The following is a 19,616-nucleotide window of genomic DNA, read 5'->3' on the forward strand; positions in this document are numbered from 1 at the left end:
TCACAGGAGTTGAGAGAAGCTGTCTTCTCCATCAGATCTTTTAGGACTATTTTCATTAGGGCTGGTGAGTAGGTTTCCCTCCTCTCAGAGTCTAAGAGGCCCAGGGTGTCTTCTTAGACTCAGAGGTGATGAAGGATTAATTCAGGTCCCGTGGCTAATTGGGTCTTCTGTCCCCAAAGCCTGTACTCTTGTTTGTTTTTGTTCATTCAAAAACATTCATCAAATGCCTGTTATATGATAGGCATGGAATGTTCAGGAATGGATAAAACCAAGTTCCTGCCCTGCTGGGGCTCCTAGCCTTTTTTTTTTTTTTTTTAATTTTTTTTTTCAACGTTTATTTATTTTTGGGACAGAGAGAGACAGAGCATGAACGGGGGAGGGGCAGAGAGAGAGGGAGACACAGAATTGGAAACAGGCTCCAGGCTCTGGGCCATCAGCCCAGAGCCCGACGCTGGGCTCGAACTCACGGACCACGAGATAGTGACCTGGCTGAAGTCAGACGCTTAACCGACTGCGCCACCCAGGCGCCCCAGCTCCTAGCCTTTTTGAGGGACACACATAAACAGGTAATTATCCTCTGATGCCATAAGGGCATGGATTCTTCAGAACAGAGAGACTTATTAGTTGCTCACAAGAGCATCCACTCTGGACAGTTTAAGCAGAAAAGGAATTTATGAAAAGCCACAGGACAGCTCACAGAATCCTGTGCCAAATGAAAATGATGTCTCAAATCATGCCATGAGACAAAGCCGAACTCAGTTTACTAGATCAGGTCCTCCTTCCCTACCAGCTGGTATTACAGAGGAAGAGACCAGGTCTAGCTTCTGAGGATAAGGAAGCTTGGATCTGAGGATTGAGAGGGAGTTTATTAACATATGATTTCCTGTAGAGAGGTACAGATAACAGTTTTCATTATAGAGTTATGGCAAGGCTACAATCAGGGAGCACCTAGCTTCTCCTTTTCCTCCTTTGCTGAACTCAAACTGATCAGACCCCAAAATATTATTTTTTACATTATTTTTTAATTTCATTTTTTACATTTATATCCAAATTAGTTAGCATGTAGTGCAACAATGATTTCAGGAGTAGATTCCTTAATGCCCCTTGCCCATTTAGCCCATCCCCTCCCCCTCAACCCATCCAGCAACCCTGTGTTTGTTCTCCATATTTGAGTCTCTTATGTTTTGTCCCCCTCCCTGTTTTTATATTATTTTTGCTTCTCTTTCCTTATGTTCATCTGTTCTGTGTCTTAAAGTCCTCATATGAGTGAAGTCATATGGTATTTGTCTTTCTCTGACTGACAGATTTTGCTTAGCATAATACCCTCTAGTTCCATCCACGTAGTTGCAAATGGCAAGACTTCATTCTTTTTGATTGCTGAGTAATACTCCATTGTAGATATATCCCACATCTTCTTTATCCACTCATCCATCAGTGGATATTTGGGCTCTTTCCATCCTTTGGCCATTGTTGACAGTGCTGCTATAAACATTGGGGTGCATGTGTCCGTTTGAAACAGCATACCTGTATCCCTTGGATAAATACCTAGTAGTGCAATTGCTGGGTCGTAGGGTGGTTCTATTTTTAATTTTTTGAGGAACCTCTATACTGTTTTTCCAAAGTGGCTTCGTCAGCTTGCATTCCCACCAGCAATGCAAAGAGATCCTCTTTCTCTGCATCATCGCCAACATCTGTTGTTGCCTGAGTTGTTAATGTTAGCCATTCTGACACCAAATTATTTTTAAGAATACAGATGCATTAAAAAGAAAAAGGAAAAAAGAAAAAAATCCCAGAGCAACTGTAAAAGTACCTGAGGACTATGTCTGTTTTATCAGAAGTGCCCAAAAGGTTATTCTAGCAAAAGTGATTTGAAGGTACAGAGGACACTTTCAGTGCCCTGGCCATGTCCCCTTTCCCACCTCTGTGCTCAGGTTTGTTTCAGCGCCCCCCTCACCCCCATGACAAGCTTTTAAAGATCACATTTTGGGGCGCCTGGGTGGCGCAGTCGGTTAAGCGTCCGACTTCAGCCAGGTCACGATCTCGCGGTCCGTGAGTTCGAGCCCCGCGTCAGGCTCTGGGCGGATGGCTCAGAGCCTGGAGCCTGTTTCCGATTCTGTGTCTCCCTCTCTCTCTGCCTCTCCCCCGTTCATGCTCTGTCTCTCTCTGTCCCCAAAATAAATAAACGTTGAAAAAAAATTTAAAAAAATAAAAAATAAAAAAAGATCACATTTCTTTTATGAACGCGGACAAATTAAGTTGGGCCTGGTCTGGCCACTGATAAAAATCCAAAGGCACTTAGATTTGAACGTACAAGTCTTTATTATTCTGAAAAGCACAACCCAGACATCTCAGCTTTAGCTGCCATTGCCATTTGGTTGGAATGAGAGATGCTCCCTGCTCATGTCAGAGGAGGAAAGAACAGCTCCTTTGATCAAGGATTGGATAAGCCTGGGCCCCTCAGAACACAGCATCCCTGGGGTGGGACATCGATTTGCAGCTTTCTCTATTAGTTAGACAGCAAGGGAATTTTTATTCTACCTACAGCCTCAAGTTGTGAAGGGTTTTTAGAGGAGGCTCGTGAATGAATGTGAGGGACCTCCCAGTGGGCCCGAATGTGTGTGTTTCTCTCTCAGCGGCTCACATGCATGGGCTCTGAAACACATGGGTTCCTCTGGCCTCCCTGGTGGCCTTTCAGAGAGGCATATCAGCTGAGATGCTTATGCAAATTCCATATTCTCTGGTCTTCGCAAATCTTGATTTAGTACACGGGGTGGGGCTGTGTACCTGCGCGACCTGGGCACAGGTGACTCTGGCACAGCTTGGGAAGCTCCTTGTGTGGAGGAAGAAACAACCCCTTCACACCAAGGTGTCTGTCAGGCCAGATTATACTCAGGTTGGCAATGTGCTCACACCCGCAACTGACTGGGGGAGGGGGCAGTGGAGGGAGGAGCCCCAGGCAGAGAAGCTGGCTGGAAAGCACTAGAAGCTGGGAGACAGAAGACTGAAAGGCAAGTTGGGCCCCCCCCCCACCCCCCCAATCCATGGCCAAGGTTGAGCAGGCAAGGCCCTGTGGCTCCGGCTTCTTGGCCTTTGCCCCACTCTGAGCCTTCAGGAATCACTGCCCACCAGGTTCAGCAGGGCGTTCTTGTAGTCGCCACTGGTGTCTCCCTGAGGACAGGAGGGACAAGAGAGTCACAGGGGTATCTGTCAGCTGCGGTTATTACTACAAGTCATGGTCTTCGGGAAGAGACCTGGCACATCCCCTGTGGGTTCCCATGACACAGGCCCACGCTATGTCACCCACCTTTTCTTGTTTTCCATTTCAGGCTATTTCTTTGTATCTCCTTTTGATTCTCTTATGAGTACAGGGGAGCTTAATGTAGAAAATGAATCACAGACACAGTTCTGCTCTGGAGCAAGGAAGGCATTTGGATGGTCCCCTACCCCCGTCAGCTGTCCCAGGACACTTCCCCATGTCAGGACCTGGGCGGACCCCACCACTCATTTATTTGACATGACCCATCATTTATTCAACACCTCCTACTGCAGATCAGGGAACCGAGGTTGGAAGTAGGGCCCCCAGGGCCATATACCCATACCCACATACCTAGAGGCAGTGGGGGAGGTGGTGAGAGCCCGGCTTTGGGTCCACGCAGAACCCAGACCACAGCTCTGTCACTCACTGACCCTGTGGCTGAGGCAAGTCCTGTCTCCACCCTGAGACTCCTGCTCATCTGTCAGATGACATTGATGCTGATACGAGCGTTGCTGAGATGTGCTGAGGAGTGACTAGCAGGGGAAACGTGGGCTTGCCTGCATAGCAGGTGGCTCACATAGGGGTGCAGCAGCTGTCTCCCAATAGGATAGACGCCACAAGGCCAATGGCTGAACCCCATATGTGTGGTCTACCAGTCCTCCTTAGCTATGAGGCGGGTCCTGATAGGTCTGGCTGGTCCAGGATCTGCACACAGAGCCAGGGAGAACAGGGGAGGGCATATCACCAACTCCCTTTTTATGCAGTTGAGGAAAAGGGGAGGGTGAGGATATAAGTGATAGGGGTGGGCCAGTTCCCCTTTCCTATGCGCTACAGCAGTTTATGCCTCATGGGAATCACCGAGTCCTTATCGGTTTAGTCAGCTTTGCTTGTGCAATCATTTGGGCGTGAAATTTTCTTGTAGATTTTTAACCACATTTAAAGTTTCTTCCTTCCTTCCTTCCTCCCCCTCCCTCCCTCCCTCCCTCCTTTCCTCCCTCCCTTCCCTCCTTCCTTCCTTCCTTCCTTCCTTCCTTCCTTCCTTCCTTCCTCTTTTACTATTCACAAAACAATTTTTGTAATGTAGCATTTTTGTTTCTGTGTTATTTTGCTTTTTTTCAGAAAACTATTCATGGTGCCTATCTTTTTAAATGTGTGGGTATAAAGTTATCCATGGTTTTTTTTTTTTAATTTTTCTATTAATTTCTATACAGAAGTTTTTAATGCTGATATCACCATTTGGGCATCATTTTTGCTTTGATGACAACTACAGAGAGTGGTATATATTAAAAAGAAAATATTTGGCAATTCCAAGTAAATTTTCGTAAGTGACAACAGTAGGCAAAACCTAACGAGGGCGGGCTTTCTTGTATGTCTAGACGGGGGACTAGATCATCGATGATATTTTTCAGGCGCTAATTAGCCTGCTAAGTCTCCATCATGAAGTCTACACACTGGATGCATCAAAGTGATCATTTTCGCTCAGTGTTTTTGTTCCTCTGAAGTCTGACCGTGGCTCAATCTAACTGTGATGGTGAGAAGGTAGAGACATTTCCCCAGCGCCATAGAAACCATGTATGGTTGAAAATTTCCCTAACACTCTCCTGGGACTGGAGGCTGGGAAAGCCATTGCTGCAGGTGACACGTCAGGAGCCAGGGCTGGGTTTTGGGCAGCCCTCCTGTCTTTTGACAACACTGGCTGGAAAGCCAAAAACAAAACATAGAATAATCCCACGGTCCTTCACCCCCACCTGCCCCTGGCCCATCCTAAGACATTTTAAAGTAGAAATGTCTTTTTACCATACTGTGAGCTATGTGTTTCTTGGAAAGAGTGGCTGACAACAGATATTTGTAGAATAACTAGAGACTTGACTTGACCCAATGGAGACTTAGGGGTATACTTCTCGAGGTTTGACTTCTGCTCATGAAACTGTCAAGACCTCATTTGCATTAATAACTAGAAGAGCTATTACAAAATTACAGCGGTGTGATTATCACTGCATTTTCTCGGGTCCAGAAGGTTTACTGACTAGCATCTGGTTTGGTAGTGTGCTGGAGCCCATCTGACTTATCTCCTTAAAATCATGCTGCTAGGATTAGATGTGAAGTCTAGATTTGAAAGCTACTGCCTCAATTCCTACCAAACTATATACTGTCATTGACATTCGGATGTGGCTTTCTCCCTCTGAAAGGATTCAGTGTGTCATTTTCAAAGGGACGACCATAGCTCGAACGCAAAGCCAGCTCCGGGTGTGATGTACACGGGCCTCCATGATCTGGTCTGTGCGCACCTGCCCAAGTCCCCTCCCAGCCCTAGCCACACTCACCCCCTTGCCAATCCCTGTACACACTGCATGGCAATGAATGCTCAAGTGTGACACCCACTGGGAAGGGATGGACACATGTGACTTAGGACTTTGGTCACAGCATCCAGGCCTCCCAGTAATGCCTCTGTTTCAAACTAGTGGTAGAATCAGGAACTCATGGCTTACCATGATCATGCTGCTGAGGGTCTTGCCGTACATCTTCGTGAACTGACACTTGATAAGATTTAAGTCAATTTCGCTTCTTGAAACGATGTTTCTTATCAGGGTTCCATCACGCGTCCCTGCTCCCTGGACAAGACGCAGCAATCAACAATCACTGCTGGCCCTTCTGGTCCATCTCTGTGATGAGGGACGCATCTGTGCTTTGGGTGCAGGGGGCCTTACGGGGGGATGGAGATGCAGGAATGAGCCTCTGCTTCATCGGGTGAAGCACTGAGAGGGGTACTTTCATAGCTCAGGATCTCCATTCCCTCAATCTCTTCTCCCTCACTGGCCCACGTATCAGCACCTATTGGGAGCCAGATGTCCCAAAGTACACTGTGTGTTGGCTTTGCCACGTCAGACTCTAGGCACAGAATACTCACCACTACAGGAATACGACATCTTCCTAGGGTAGCGACATCATGAAGCTCGGCTCAACTGGCCAAGTCACAAGCAGGACCTTCCTGCTTACTTTCATCTTTGACTAGTCTCATGTCAGATGGCCAAGGGAACCCCATGCCCTCTCTCACTTCCTGGCCATAGAACTTAGGACTCTAATTGCAGGTGGTACCAACAAGCACAGATCAGAGAAGGTGGCCACTGACTTCAGTCTCAGGGAATCACTTTGAATGTCTATTTTCCAGTTTGGTTCCAGGTGCCGGAAACTTCACCTGATACAAGTAGCTTGGATGTCTGTTTGAATGGCTAGTGCAGCCTCTTGGACAACAGACAAACCCAGATTGGCATATCTGAGATGCACACGAAAGTTGAGTGCTGTGTGTGACAATCTCCCTCTGAATTTCCATTCAAAGGGCGCCTTGACTTCCTGCTCTCTCCAGGAAGTCACTTGGTGGGATAAAAAGGACAGGTGGCCTGGCTTGGGTTCAAATCAAGACTCTGCCACTTATCAACTGTGTGACCTTGACCACAAGCCCTACTTTCACCATCTCTAGGATGGCAGCTATGACACAGGTCTCACAGGATTGTGATAGAAGATCAGTGCAATGAACACCTGCGAAAACACCTGCTCAGATTCACCCTCACGAGGTGTGGATTCCCTTCTCTGGACTCAGTTTGCCCTTTGAGAACTACAGCATTCTGATCACAAGAGGTTGGAATAATAGAAGACACAGTGTTGAAGACAGTAGTGGCTCTGAACACCTTGGCTTTGTAGTTGGTGCCGAGTAGGGCTGACAATAAAGGGCACAAAAGGCAGAATAGTTACCTTCAAGGCGAAGTAAAGTCGCTCTGCAAAGTAGCTGTGGAGGTTCCGGGTGCATTTCACTGACAAACAAGAAAGCTCTGTTAACACTAGAGGTTGTAGGTGGCATTGTGTACATGTTTATTTATTTACGTCCTGCCTTGGGTCTTAAGGGCCAGCATTATGCAATTCTTGGCCTATTTATTTATGCTTTGCCTTGTTCAAAAACAAGAGGCTTTGCATTGGGTGGGGCGGGACAGGGAAGGAAGCCTGGGGCACTGGGCACAGGTCCGAAGGCACAGAGCAAGCAGGCAAAGCATGAGGTGTAAATGCACTGGGGTCCACAGGGCCGGCCCGTGGGAGCCTGGCTCTGTCCAGGGCAGCCCCTAGGCTCTTACACTCCAGAGCCAGCTTTGCCAAGAATCCGGCCACTCAGCTCCACAGAAGAGCCATGGTTATAGTCACCACCGGCCTCGGAATGTCCACTTTACCTGTCGCTTATCAGTAAGGTCCCTGCATTTGAATTTCCATGTGACAGATGGGGCCCAGCCCCAGAGCACTAAGGGCATCAGAGAGTGGGCTCCACACTCGCTTTCATAGATGCTGCTGCAGAGACTCGGCATCTGGGTCAGGGAGGTTGGCACTCTAGCCCAGGGCAGCAGAAAGAGTGTGGGCTTTGCTTGAGGTAGGCCGGTGTTCGACAGCCTGCTGATGGCCTGGCATGACTTCATTGTCTGACCTGCCTGCCTTACCCAGTCCTCATCTGCGAGGGGGATGATGGGAGTCTTCAAGGAGAATAGGAAGCGGCCAGCACAGGAGGGAACTGCACACCCTGCTTTTCCCTGTCCGAAGATTTACCAGGAGGTCGTTCAAACTCCATGCAGGGGCTGACTCACTGAGATTGGAGCGGGGGGTATGCTGAGATGCTCCGACATAGATGGGTTTTTATCACAGCGGTCAAAGCCTGCTGGGGAGTGTCAGATGCCCCGGGCCACCCTGCAAGACCCAGGCACACCGTGGAGCTCCCCTGACTGTCCAGCACCGGACGGGGACAGCCTGGTGTGGAGGTGAGTGTCCTAGCCCCGGGGCCCTGACCTTGGCTCCATCACGGCAGGGAGGAGAGGAAAAGTCCCTCTGCCCCTGGGCCTCAGCTCTTTGCTGTGCCACGGTTCCCCTCCCTGTGATCTCAGTTCTGGCCCCCAAGATGTGGTCAAGCTTTAGGGAAGGTTCTCAGTGCTCCCCAGCATCAGCCCATCAATCACTCAGTTTGGACTCCAACTATGCATCATCATTTCTTCGATGAGCAACCAAGGAAGAGACTAGGCTGCTGGCTCAGGTCTAGACAGGTGGCTTTCTTCAGGGCTTCACAGCCAGATCCAGAATATTCCCCGTGTGGCTGTTGGAGGGGAGCACAGGCCCTGGGTCTGACATAATCCTGCAAATGCACACACACATTCACATACTCACTTATTCTCACATGCCTCCTGCTCACACTAACACTCACACTCACACTCACACTCACACTCACATAGCACAGGGATTACGTGGGCAGTACCGAGAATAGTCCTTGGTGGGACACGCCACACGGAAGACACGGGGGGTAGAATAATTCCAGTGTCCTGGGCTGAAGGGTACATGTGCGTGGCCTGGAGGTGGCCAGCGGTGGTCCCTTGAAGGTGGACGTAGGGACCCAGTTGCTTGCTATTGCCACCCCGGGCACTGCCCCACTGCCGAGTCCCGTGACTGTGGACACCCGCGTGTCTGAGCACCGAGCCCCATCTCTTACCCACTGTGAGCATGGCCTCCTCCAGGGAGCCGTGGGTCTCACTCTTGATGCTGTCCTCAATGCTCTTGCTGGCGATTTTCTCATATTCCTCAAACACTGTAGAGAGACATCCTCTCTTAAGGGATATGCGGTCTCAGTGCGACACCCCCGGCGTCTCAGATCAGAGACTGCATACCCACGTGCCGCCCCTGACTTCCACCTGTTTACCGGGGAAAGGGTCCCTTTCCCTGGCTCTCACCCCAGCTGCATGACTAGACAAGGATGCACACTGGATAGCATGAAGGGAGAGGCCCTGTGGCCAGGGCGCCCTGCGCCGCCTTACATTGCCTCCTTCCTTCCCCGGTACCTCTCATCAGGTGCGTGGCACTGCGTGTGCACAGGATGGTGATGAATTTCATCTCGTCAGTCCCGTGAATCTTCTCGCCCGCGGCGTACAGATCCTAGCATTGGGACAGCCGCAACAAGCCAGTGAAGGGGAGCAAGGAAGTGAGGTCCCCCCGCCCCCCGACCCACCCACCAGGTCGGTTAAAATCCCTTCTGGATACCGGGCCAGAAGCCACTCTGCCAGCTCCCCTGCCTCCCCCTGGGGCTTTGCTCTGCCTCTGGGCATCTCCAAGCACTCTGCCAGCAGGCAGAACTATGGCGATCTGAATGTGCCCAGTGGGTCCTCAGAGGCCTAGAGTCCCAGATTGGGCTGTTCCAGGACAGAGCTCCAGTGGACCCCTCCCAAGTCACTCCCCTTCTTGCTTTCTGAGTGTCTCCGACACCCTCACTTTCCTCCTGGGACACCAAGGAGATAAAGGTCTGCAGAGAGCGGGGCTGCGTCCTGGCCTAGCTTAGTGCCAAAGAGAACCCGGATGGGCAGAGGGGCTGAGTGAGGCTTCCAGGCATCAGCCCCAGGAGTCTAGATGGCAGAGGGTGGGGCAGGAGGCCTGCAGGGCAGAAGCAGCTGAGGGTGTATGTAGCCTCACCTGTGCATCTTGGACGGCCAGTCCTGGGTCCACAAAGCCGCTCACGTCATCCCTGCTGCCCTAGGAACAGGAAAGGTGACGATGTAAGGCAGGCTAGCCCAGCAGAGCAGCTGAGGCAGAGGGGAGAGCTGGGCAGGAGGGAAGGCAGGGCTCTACAGCTTTCTGGCCATGGGCACTTCAGCAGGCCAGTTACCCTGCCCGGGGCCAGGTTTTTTCATCTGTAAAATAAGAGTAGTAACGGCTGCCTCCTAGGGAGCTGGGGGAATCAGTGAGCTGAGGTAAGCAGAGTGCCTGGCAAGGGCTGTGTGTGTGAAGCACCCCCTAGGGGACAGGGCACTTTCCTCCCAGTTCTACGGCGCCCCCATGTGGCTGTCAGGGAGGTGCAGGTGTGAGAATCCTCCAACCACGCAGGGAGGTAGGTACCCAATGAGCCCAGGCCGCTGGGGCTGTACCTCGGCCCTCGCTCCACCCCACCCCAGTAGCTCTGCCCAAGAACTGCTCCCCGGGGCCCAGCTGATGGGGTCCTCCAGGCAAGGGGCTCCCAGCAGCCTGGGCTGTGATACCTGCAGGAGGCACACCAGGATCCTCTCCAGGTAGCCGCTGGTGTCTGCCTGGATGTCTTCCTCCAGGCTGGCCCCATAGTCTGCAGGGGAGACAGGACCGTGAGGCACAGACCCGCTTTCCTCCTCCCAGCCCCATTCCCCGCGCTTCCCCCAGTTAAAGCCTTCTGGTAAGAATGAGTCACGTGGAGTGGACATACTCCCCAGGTGTCTGAATGGCAGAGGCCCCACCTCCTGGTGGTCACTCAGAATGAGGAAGCAACGCAGACTGCCAGCCCAGCTCCGATTGCAAAGGTGGGTCAGGCCAGAGAGCCCCTCCAGGGGCTGCCTCCTGAGCTCTGCTTCATGTGCAGTTTGGCAAAGCCAGAGCCTTCAGGCACATTGCCCACTGGGCAGACCACGGGGAGGACATGCTGGCCTCCGTTTGCCTTGCATCCTGCAGACTCCATGATAGCTGGCCTGTGGTCTACACCCCCCATTGCAATGGGGCCCCCGCACGGTCCCCAGGGTCAGCCTGTGTCCAGCCAGGAAGGAGCCAGCCCCATCCAGCACGGACACAGCCCGGGGCCCACCGCACTGCCATGCCCTCAAGGGACAGAGAGTTTAGGGTGCGTGCCCCTCTCCCCCAGCAGCCCGTGGGCTTCAGGGGGCTTAGAGACCATCAGGCACAGGACTGGGCATACAGTAGGTGCTTAGCACCCATGTGTGGAAAGGCCCAGAAAGGGTCTCTTCCAGTGTGGCTCAGTGCACCGCTTGTCCCTCATCCCCTGCCAGGCTGCCAAAGCTTGTGGCCATTTCCAAGTGAGCCTCGACCTCAGGCCTCACACCTTCCCTCACCTTCCTCGTAAGCCTTCATTATCTCCTGCAGCTGGTTCTTGGTCCGAGAAGCCAGGATTTCAATGATGACGCCCTCCTTGGTTCCCAAGCCCTGTGGATAAAAACCTCTGTCTGCTGGAGAGCTCTGCCCGTGCCCTCCTGCTCTGTCCACACCCTCTTAACTAGAGGCAGAACCGGTCACTGCTCTGCCCCCTCCGATGGGGGCCTTCACTGGGGGGTGTTTCTGGAGGAAGTCGCACGTGTTCGTCTCCAGTGGTGGATCCTGTGGGCAGGTGAGGCGATGGGAAAGTTCTGTTTTGGCTCTGCCCTCCATGCTGGTTGGTCTCCAGCTGGGTCTCTCCACCTCTCTGAGCCTAAGGCTTCTCTCCTCGGGATAAAAAGCTGCCCACCCCGAAGGAGGATTAGAGATAACAGATGTCAAATGCTGGGGCCGCACACTCAGTGAGTGTCCTTTCTATGGAGATGATTCTTCTAGCCGGACCCTGATTCGCTCCTTGATCATCTGCGAGGGCGGAAGGAGAAGTGGGAGTAATAGGAAATCCGAGAGACCAGGCAGAGACCGCAGACGTAGCTCTCTATTTCTTGCACACCTGGTCTGGCGCTGTCCTGAGAAGTGCTGAGTTTGGCTTCCTCATGGCGGGGGGGACGGCAGAGGCCAGCCGGTCTGGGTGTGGGGGTAGTCTGGGCAGCAGGCTGCAGGCTCAGCTGGCCCGGTCTTTTCAAAAGGTGGCTCAAGGGGAGCTCAGAGCTCCCAGTGCCAGGCTCTCTTGGGAAAGGTGTCCCAGGCAGCGCCCCCACCCAGTCCTCCTAGGTGTTTCTGCCCCTCCCCCACCCCACCTGCTTAGTTACCTTCATTGCATCGTGCAGCTCCTTGGCTTCGTATCTGTATGGTGGGCACATGAGGGCCACGATGAGCCTCTCAAACTTGCCACTCAGCTCTGACTTCAAGGTCTCGGTGAGATCCTAATGCAAGAGAAGGAAGGACAATGTTCTGGGTGTCCTGCCCACCTGAGTGTGGACAGCAGGGTACCAGCCAGTCCTGGGGGCTCTGGCTGGACTCCCCTGTGGGCTCTGCCACGCGCTGGTGCTGGCTGGGGTTTCTTGGGCCAACCGCTTTGCCTCTCTGAGCATCATCATCCTTACCTGTGAAATGGAGACAGAGATGCTCCTGCTTTATACCATTGCTTAGGGGACTGGCCGAGAGATGTGTGTGGCTCGACTCAGCTCTCAGTGCAGTGTTGGGCCGAAATACACATTTCTCATTGCTCATCATCAAATCCCGTCACACCCCATGGGCACTGAATAGATGCATGATTGAATTAAGGAATCTATCTCATGTGTGTCTCCTTCTAGGGACACTGGTCTCCAGAAGAAGCCATGAGACCACACCCAGCTGATCTGCACGACACAGCAAAGGACCAAGGACCTTGTCAGACCTGGATTTAAATCCCAACCTTGTTGCCTGTAGGCTCTGGGATCTTGGGTCACTTATTCTACCTCTTAAAACATCAGTTTCCCCTAATGCTGAATGCAGAGAATAATGCCAGTTGTGAAGATTAAGAGAAAGAAATTAAAAAAAAAAAGTTAAAAGGACACTGGTGCCCCCTGGAATATTTAGACTTCATCATTCACTTTCCTGCGTCAAATCTTCCAACTCATGACATGCGTTGGTGGAGGCTTCCTCCAGCCACGGCTATGTGTGCCTTTGTTCCTGTGTTTGGCTAGTGCCCCAGTGCCTGGCTCTGACCCGGGCTGGAGGAAGGAAAAGGGAGAGAGGAAGGGTCCAGCCTGTGTGCTCCCCGGAGCTCCCTCGAGGCAGAGGGAGGAGGCACGGGGCACAAGAAGCTCCAAAATGAAGGGAGAGTCCTGTGCCATAGAACGGAGTGGAGCTTGGCCTGCACCTCTGTTTGTGGGCAAGAGAAGGGCATTCCAGGCTGTGGGAACAGGGTGAGCAAGGTACAGAGGCCGGGAAACAGCTCAAGGACAGGGCTGTGGAGCCAACGTCAAGGAGCTCGGTGAGAGAGACGGGGTGGAGAGGAGGAGGTGGGCAGGCTGGACTGTAGAAGGTCTGACACCAAGCCAGGGGTGTGAGGAGCCATAGGTAGCTTTTCCCAATAAAACGCAGGATGGCTAGTGAAATTCTAACTTCAGATAAGCAATTAATAATATTTTTGGTGTAAGCGTGCCCTATCCGCCCCATGGTTCTAGAAGCTGGCCTCGAGACAAGGGCCTCACCCAGAACAGAGCTGCAACCCCCCCAGGCTGTCTCCAGCCACAGCAGTGCCCGCCCACCCCCCCCCCGAGGAAACCGGACTCCCGTCCCACCCCTACCTTGCCGAACTGTGCCTTGAAGGACTTGGCGATCTGTTGCCGCTGTGCGTTGCTTCTCTTCGTGAGCACATCGATGATGGCCTGCTCGTTGGTCCCTGCAGGGGGGCACAGTGTGAGCACCCCCACTGCTCCCAGGGAGGCTGGGGGCTGAGCAGGAAGGAGGGAAGCTGCCTGGTGGCCAAGAAGTGGGCACACACCTCCTAGATAGCTCCAAAACCTGACGATTTCATGGTGTCGATAAGACACCTAGGCCGGAAATCCTTCCCCTTTCCCCACCTCCTACCCACACAGTGTTGGGGTGCTGCCTGGGGCCAGTCTCAGGGTGATAGAATCTGAGGACCCTCTGGTCATCTGGTCTGCTCTGGACGTCGCCTGGGGCCTTTGGAGCTTGGACAGTGAGACCTCCCATCCTGTCTTCTCTTGTGCTAATGGCAGTGGGGAGAAATAAGACCGAGGGCCTGGCAAACTGGATCTTAGTCCCATCCCAGCAGCCTGTGGGCAAGCAGCCTCATCTCCCCGAGCATCCCTTTCCTCCTTTGGGAAGTGGAGATGACGGCAGAGATCTCACAGGAAGTAGAGGTCATGAGCATGCTGTCAAGATTCACCTAGAAACGGTGCTTCCAGGCCCTGGCTGGATTCAGGAACGTGCACACCAGAGACGAGGAAGGAGGCCCCCTGTGCCCAGCCCAAGCAGAGGGGGGAAGCTGAGTGTCCCAGTTCAGCCCTACAGAACCTTCAGCTTCATCCCTTCCAAAACTTACAGACAGTGACAGGCGGGTCCAGAGTTCCTGAGGCCATTCTGCGAGAAGCCTCAGACCGAGCCGGGTGAAGTTGCCCACCCAGGGACGCGTAGGCACGCACAGCAGATGGCCTCCTCTTCCCGCCCAGGGAGGCACAACCACCCTTCCCCTCCTCCTGCCCTGGGGGGTGGGGGCGCATGTAGACCAGGGCTGGGGGAGGGGGCCTGTGTGCTTCTCTGGGTGCCGGGAGTCAGTCCCAGACTCCCAGGCTGTCCCCTGACATCCCCTTTGCAGAGCCGTGAACGCAGCGGTCTTGAGCAGAGCGGGCAGGCGCTCCCGAGGGAAGGCGGAGGACGTCCACTCACCAATCCCCTTCATGGCTTTGTAGAGGGTCTCCGCGTCGGGGTCTGGGTTAAAGTGGGGACTGCCCTTGATGGTAACACCCTCCTGTTCAATCTGTAAAAGAACCCAGGCCTGTTCAAAGTGGGAAGGCAGGGAAGGCAGAGCAGACTGCCAGCCCACCTCGCAGGCTGCCCCTGCTGGGTGAGCGCACAGTTCAGCCTCTGCGGGCCACTGGTGGAGGATCTCAGCTTTCGGTGCCAGCGCCAGCCCTGGGGGGTTGGGGGACACAGACTTGTGAAGGTGGCTGGCACTGTGGCCACTTTCAGAGCCGCCGCCCAGCCTCTGGTGTCGGGAGGAGGGAAGAACAAGAAGGAGGTCCTAGGATGGGGGGCTGGCCTGAGAAAGGAGCAGCAGGGGCTTGGGGGGACCTCCTTCAGAGTCCAGCAATGGTTCTATTGGGATGACAAGGGCAATTAACCACGACGTGCTCCTGCCCACCTGGCTGCCTTCAGAAGAGGCTTACAGTTTCCCTGCCTCAACCTTCTCACCAGACCTGTTCTTGGATCTTTTGTGAGAAGAATCCTGAGGCTGGGGAGGAGGTTTACCTGAGATGATGGGAGCTTGGGAGGAGAAGGGGGGGGGGGCTGCAGGGTGTGTGTACAAAGGAACACGAATGGCAGTATATCCTATGACGTGTAGCTTGGGGTTAGACCTCCTGGGGGGTCTCTGACTCAGGCCAGCCACCCAGGAGTCAGCTGTGTGGGGAAGCTACTATTAAGTGAGGGTTCCCTGAGAGACCACAGCCTGCCTGGCCTGGTTGTGAGGAGTCAGTGGTTCTCCTCTGGACTCTGTGGGACTGCCAGATCACCTCCACAGAACCGCTCTTTGGTTAATAGGCTGGCACCACCCAGAACCACAGCTTGTGGGAGGGAGCCACATAACCTCTCCTGCCCCTGCCCCTGCCCTGGGGTGTGGGCTCCGATCAGGCCAGGCCTCTCCCAGCTAGTGCCATCTGAGGGCAGGGAGCAGGCCACACCTACCACACCCCCCCAGCTCCCTCCAGCACGGTTGACAGGCAGTGGGAAAGGACAATGCACCCCAAACCACAAGGACAATGAGCAAGCGAGGACAGGCTTCATGGAGTTGAACGCGCTACCTGGAGAGTGGGCAGACAAGGCTGGGAAGAGAGGCATGGTCTGAGCTCAAGCTGCCTCCTTTCTGAGAAGCGGGTACTTAGAAGAAGGTAGAGAGTCAGGGCACCCAGCTGAGCATCCTGACAGCTTAGGGTCTTTGCAAGTCCCCAGGCTCATGGAGGACAGAAGGTTAGGTTTAGAAAGAGCTGCATGGTGCTCTGAAAATTGTGATATAAACAAGATAACCAAAGCACTTGGGCCCTTGACCTGGGCCAAATCTTTAATTCAGGGCTTGCCCGAAGGCTCTTTAGATTTGTGCCCTGTAGAATTTCACAGATGCAAATGAATGATCTTTTTTAAGTATGTGTTTGCGGGAAAGGGATAGTAGAGGAGTGAAGGGAGATTGGACATTGGAATCTGAAGAAGACTCAAGAGATCCTTCAACGGAAAGGAGTTTAGTCCCATTGTGTTTGGTCTCTTGTGCACTTACACACCTACTTCTTCTATCTGCCCCTCATCCACTCATCTACTTTCCCACCTACCCACCCACCAGCCCACTCATTCATTCATCTATTCATCCATTCTCCACCCATTCAACAGCCACATCCACTCATCCATCCACCCATCCATCCACCCATTTAATCACCACATCCATCCTTCCTTCCTCCCTCCCTCCCTCCTTTCCCTTCCTTCCTTCCTTCCTTCCTTCCTTCCTTCCTTGTCCTGATTAGATACAGGGCAGATTGCCATCTGTGGGGTATATATGAGGATATTCCTTTTCAGTAAGAGGTAAAAAGGCTTTCTATACCCTTTGGTTGAATTTCCAATGTCTGGTAACAAATTTTCCTATCTCATTTCTTAGCACCAGGCACAAGAAACATTTCCTTGCTCAAAGTCCATCCAGAAGAGCCTGTGTGGTCCCAGAGGTTGCCCAATTGTGTGCATGAATACATTGTATCCCTTGTTTGTGGAGTCTGAGCTGCTGTTACTACCCGTAGCCATTTGATCATCTCCTTTGGGCCAGGCCCTCTGTGCAAGATGCTGTAGGTGTTGTAAGTGCAATGCTGCACAACTCCTTGACTTCTCCGATACTTGCACTAGGTAGGTATGAATGCCCCATTTTATAGGACAGGGAGTTGGGCTCAGAGCACTTGGCAAGGTGACACAGCTAGTAGGTGGTGGTGTCGGCACTGGTCCCAGAATCTGACTCAGAAGTTGAGCTCTGTGTACTTCCCTCTTTCAATGATGACTATTGATGACTCCACCTTTTCGAGACAGTGAACTTCCCTAGAACCCTTCACTGAAGGAAGCCTTGCCCACAGGGTCTCTGGGGGCTCGAGCTCTGGGTGCCACCCGTGAGGGGCTTTCTCCCTGCCCCCAAACTGGCAGTAAACGTGCAGTGACTGAGTCACTGGGGAGCAGCCCATTCAGCAGGTCTGAGGTCAGCTCGGGCGGTGGTGTTAGTCGCTCCCAGGGGGGTGGTGATTTTGCAGGATTAAGAAGCCTCAGCCTCTCTGCCCACTCCGAGGTTTTAGGGGATAAAAAGTACAATTATCTGGAATCAGACCCCCGAATATAAGCAGGGAGGGATAGAACTCCAGATCTTCCTATCTGAAACACCGCGCTGTTGGAGGAAGAGTCTGTCTGGGCCCCCTGCCTGGAGTGAGCTTGTCCAGACAGGAACATTTTCACCGAAAGGATGACCACCCTGCCTGAGACTCTATCTGTAAGAGCTCTGTTCAGGGAAGCCGCCACACCTTTACCCTCCCTCGTCATGAGGCTGCCTTGGGAGACAGGACCTCATCTCAGTGAGACAGGCACAGACAGGCACCCTCTAGCTGATCTTTCACAAGCCACCCCCCACCCCCACCCCCACCCCAGTCCTGGGCCTGGTCTTCGCTGGCAGCTCAAGCTGTCCCAGGTGGGGTCTACCTGCGATCTTGCTGACCCAAACCAGTTCCCCCACTGGTTTTGGGGCAGCCAAGTTCCACCGTTTGGGCTCTGGAAATGGGTTTCTCAGAGTCTAACCCAGACTCTAGCACTTACTAGCATGGCCACCTTGGGTACCTGCTGAGCCTCCTGTGCCTCAGTTTCTTCATCTGTGGATAAGGACACTGGCATCTACATTGTAGAGGTGGGACGAGGCTCAAGGGAGATATTGATTGTGAGATGCTTAGAGGGATGTCTGGCACATGATAGGTGCTCAGCGAAGGTCATCATTATCCTGCCAGGTTGGCAGGTCCCCGCAAGGAGGCTTCACCTGCCTGGGGTTCCTGCCACACTGAGAGCAAGGCCCAGAGCCAGGCAGGCTAGGCCAGCAGCTGACAGTGGAAAAGTGCCCAACACCGGGCTCTCCCTGCCACGTCTGCGTCAGGCCAGGCCAGGCCAGGCCAAAACTGGAGGCTACTGTAGCGCCTTGACCTGTCCTGGCTGCTTTGCCAGGGCCCAGACAACTGCCCCACCATTGCCACTAGCTTCCTCTCTGTCCAGGCCTGGTTTGTCTGAACCCAACAACTCCTGGGTTGAGACATTTGTGGCAAAGAGATTTCCTGAAGCGGGATAAGCCTGGGTCACCCACTGCCCCTCACAGACAGCTTGGGGACGGGGGTGGAGAGAGACCTGAATTCTAGCTAGATCCCTGCCTGCTAGCTGTGGGACTGAGCAAGTCACCCAGTGTCTCTGAGACTCAGTTTTCTCATCTGTAAAATGGAAAGAGCAGCCCTGATGTCCTGGGGTGCCTGGGGGTGAAATGCAGGAGTCGTGCCTGGGCACAATGTCACCCGCAGGTGTCATCTGCTTGCCCTCTTTGTCCCTGTCTTGTGTTTTCAACTCCTTTGCATGAGATGGCCTCAGACTCAAAGCCAGGTGAAACACTCCCAAGAATCTGTTAATTCAGCTGGGACGCAGGAGACCTGGGGACAGGCTGTGCTGTCTTCCCTGCCTCAGTCCTCCATGACTCTATAAAGCATGGATTTTAGCCACTCAAGGCCCCTGTGGGCCAGGTCCTCCTGCCCTCTCTTCTCTTTCTTCAGTCTTGACGAATAAACACCACTGATCCCCAGAGGACTGCCTGCCTTCCCATGCCCTAAGGTGTAGGCATTGATGGATCCTCCTTCAGCCAATTTGATCACGTTGCTCATCATCTCAAGGGTCTTCAGTGGCTCCCCATTACTCTTAAGGTAAAGCCCAAGCCCCTTGGCCTGCCATGCGAGGCCTTTTAGGACCTGCCCTGCCTGCTTCTTTAGGTCTCTCTGCCCCCATTCCTCTCTCCTCTCACCCAGGACCCTCTCTGGAGCCACTTCTCTCCAAAGCCAAGCTGCCCACCCTTCTGGGCTTTTGTGTGTGTGTTCCCTCTGCAAGGAACTATCTGCTTGATTCTCCTCAAACACACGGATGTGCACACATACCACACGCATGCACATATGACTCACACATGATAACCCGTAGCTTCGAGCAGCCTGACCCCTCCCTGCCGGGGCTTGTCCTCTGGGCTTCCCCAGCCTCTCAGTTCCCCTCAGTGCATTTCAGGGTTCCTTTATCTGTCTGCCCCCCGCCCCCCACTACACACACACACACACACACACACACACACAACTTCTCTCCTGTGAGCGCCTCTAGGGCTGGGACAGTCTCTTCTCTCTTGCTTCCTCAGTGGGCAGTCTGGTGCATGGCCGGCAGGCAGCGTGATTGTTGACTGAGCTGACTTCTGTCTACCGACACCCTGCAGGCACCCAACCTTCCACCTCTGCTTGCTCCGCACTTACCCAGGCTTTCCACCAGGCCATCTTGTTCGCCTCTCGATCGTCTTTCCCCAGGGAGACGAAGTAGGACCGGTCCACCTTCCCTCCGCTCCGAGAGGCACAGGACTGGCCCTCCAGAGGAGAGAGGCCGGGTTGCTTGGGGTTGGGTGTGGTGGTGCAAGCAAGGCCCCAGG

The 19,616-nt window shown here is 53.4% G+C and overlaps 1 protein-coding gene and 1 long non-coding RNA gene across 2 annotated transcripts; one reads left to right on the plus strand and one right to left on the minus strand.

Moving 5' to 3' along the window:
• Positions 1–2,295: 2,295 nt before the first annotated feature.
• LOC121036906 (annexin A8) lies at positions 2,296–19,581 on the minus strand. The gene is made up of 12 exons (XM_040485658.1): positions 19,447–19,581; positions 14,573–14,663; positions 13,468–13,562; positions 11,986–12,099; positions 11,137–11,227; positions 10,303–10,382; positions 9,740–9,799; positions 9,115–9,208; positions 8,769–8,864; positions 7,007–7,065; positions 5,746–5,868; positions 2,296–3,168 (listed from the first exon to the last, which is right to left on the minus strand). Exons 1-12 carry the CDS (start codon positions 19,465–19,467, stop codon positions 3,109–3,111), a joined length of 984 nt encoding a protein of 327 aa, XP_040341592.1. The 5' UTR covers positions 19,468–19,581; the 3' UTR covers positions 2,296–3,108.
• On the plus strand, positions 9,166–12,708 carry LOC121036907 (uncharacterized). Its single transcript, XR_005793527.1, has 2 exons — positions 9,166–9,254; positions 12,490–12,708. It is a non-coding gene; the product is annotated as an uncharacterized LOC121036907 (long non-coding RNA).
• Positions 19,582–19,616: the final 35 nt, after the last annotated feature.

Source organism: Herpailurus yagouaroundi, unplaced genomic scaffold (assembly GCF_014898765.1).
Source record: "Herpailurus yagouaroundi ecotype Mexico unplaced genomic scaffold, PumYag 163, whole genome shotgun sequence".
Lineage (NCBI taxonomy): Eukaryota > Metazoa > Chordata > Mammalia > Carnivora > Felidae > Herpailurus > Herpailurus yagouaroundi.

What these genes read in the sequence shown, in the direction of transcription:
- LOC121036906 (XM_040485658.1), bottom strand. Translation starts at nt 19,467, where the DNA reads ATGGCCTGGTGGAAAGCCTGG. An exon ending in CAAAGCCATGAAGGGGATTG is followed by an intron (nt 13,563 to 14,572) that starts GTGAGTGGACGT and finishes GCCCCCCTGCAG; the next exon opens with GGACCAACGAGCAGGCCATC. An exon ending in TGGCCGTCCAAGATGCACAG is followed by an intron (nt 9,209 to 9,739) that starts GTGAGGCTACAT and finishes TCCCAATGCTAG; the next exon opens with GATCTGTACGCCGCGGGCGA.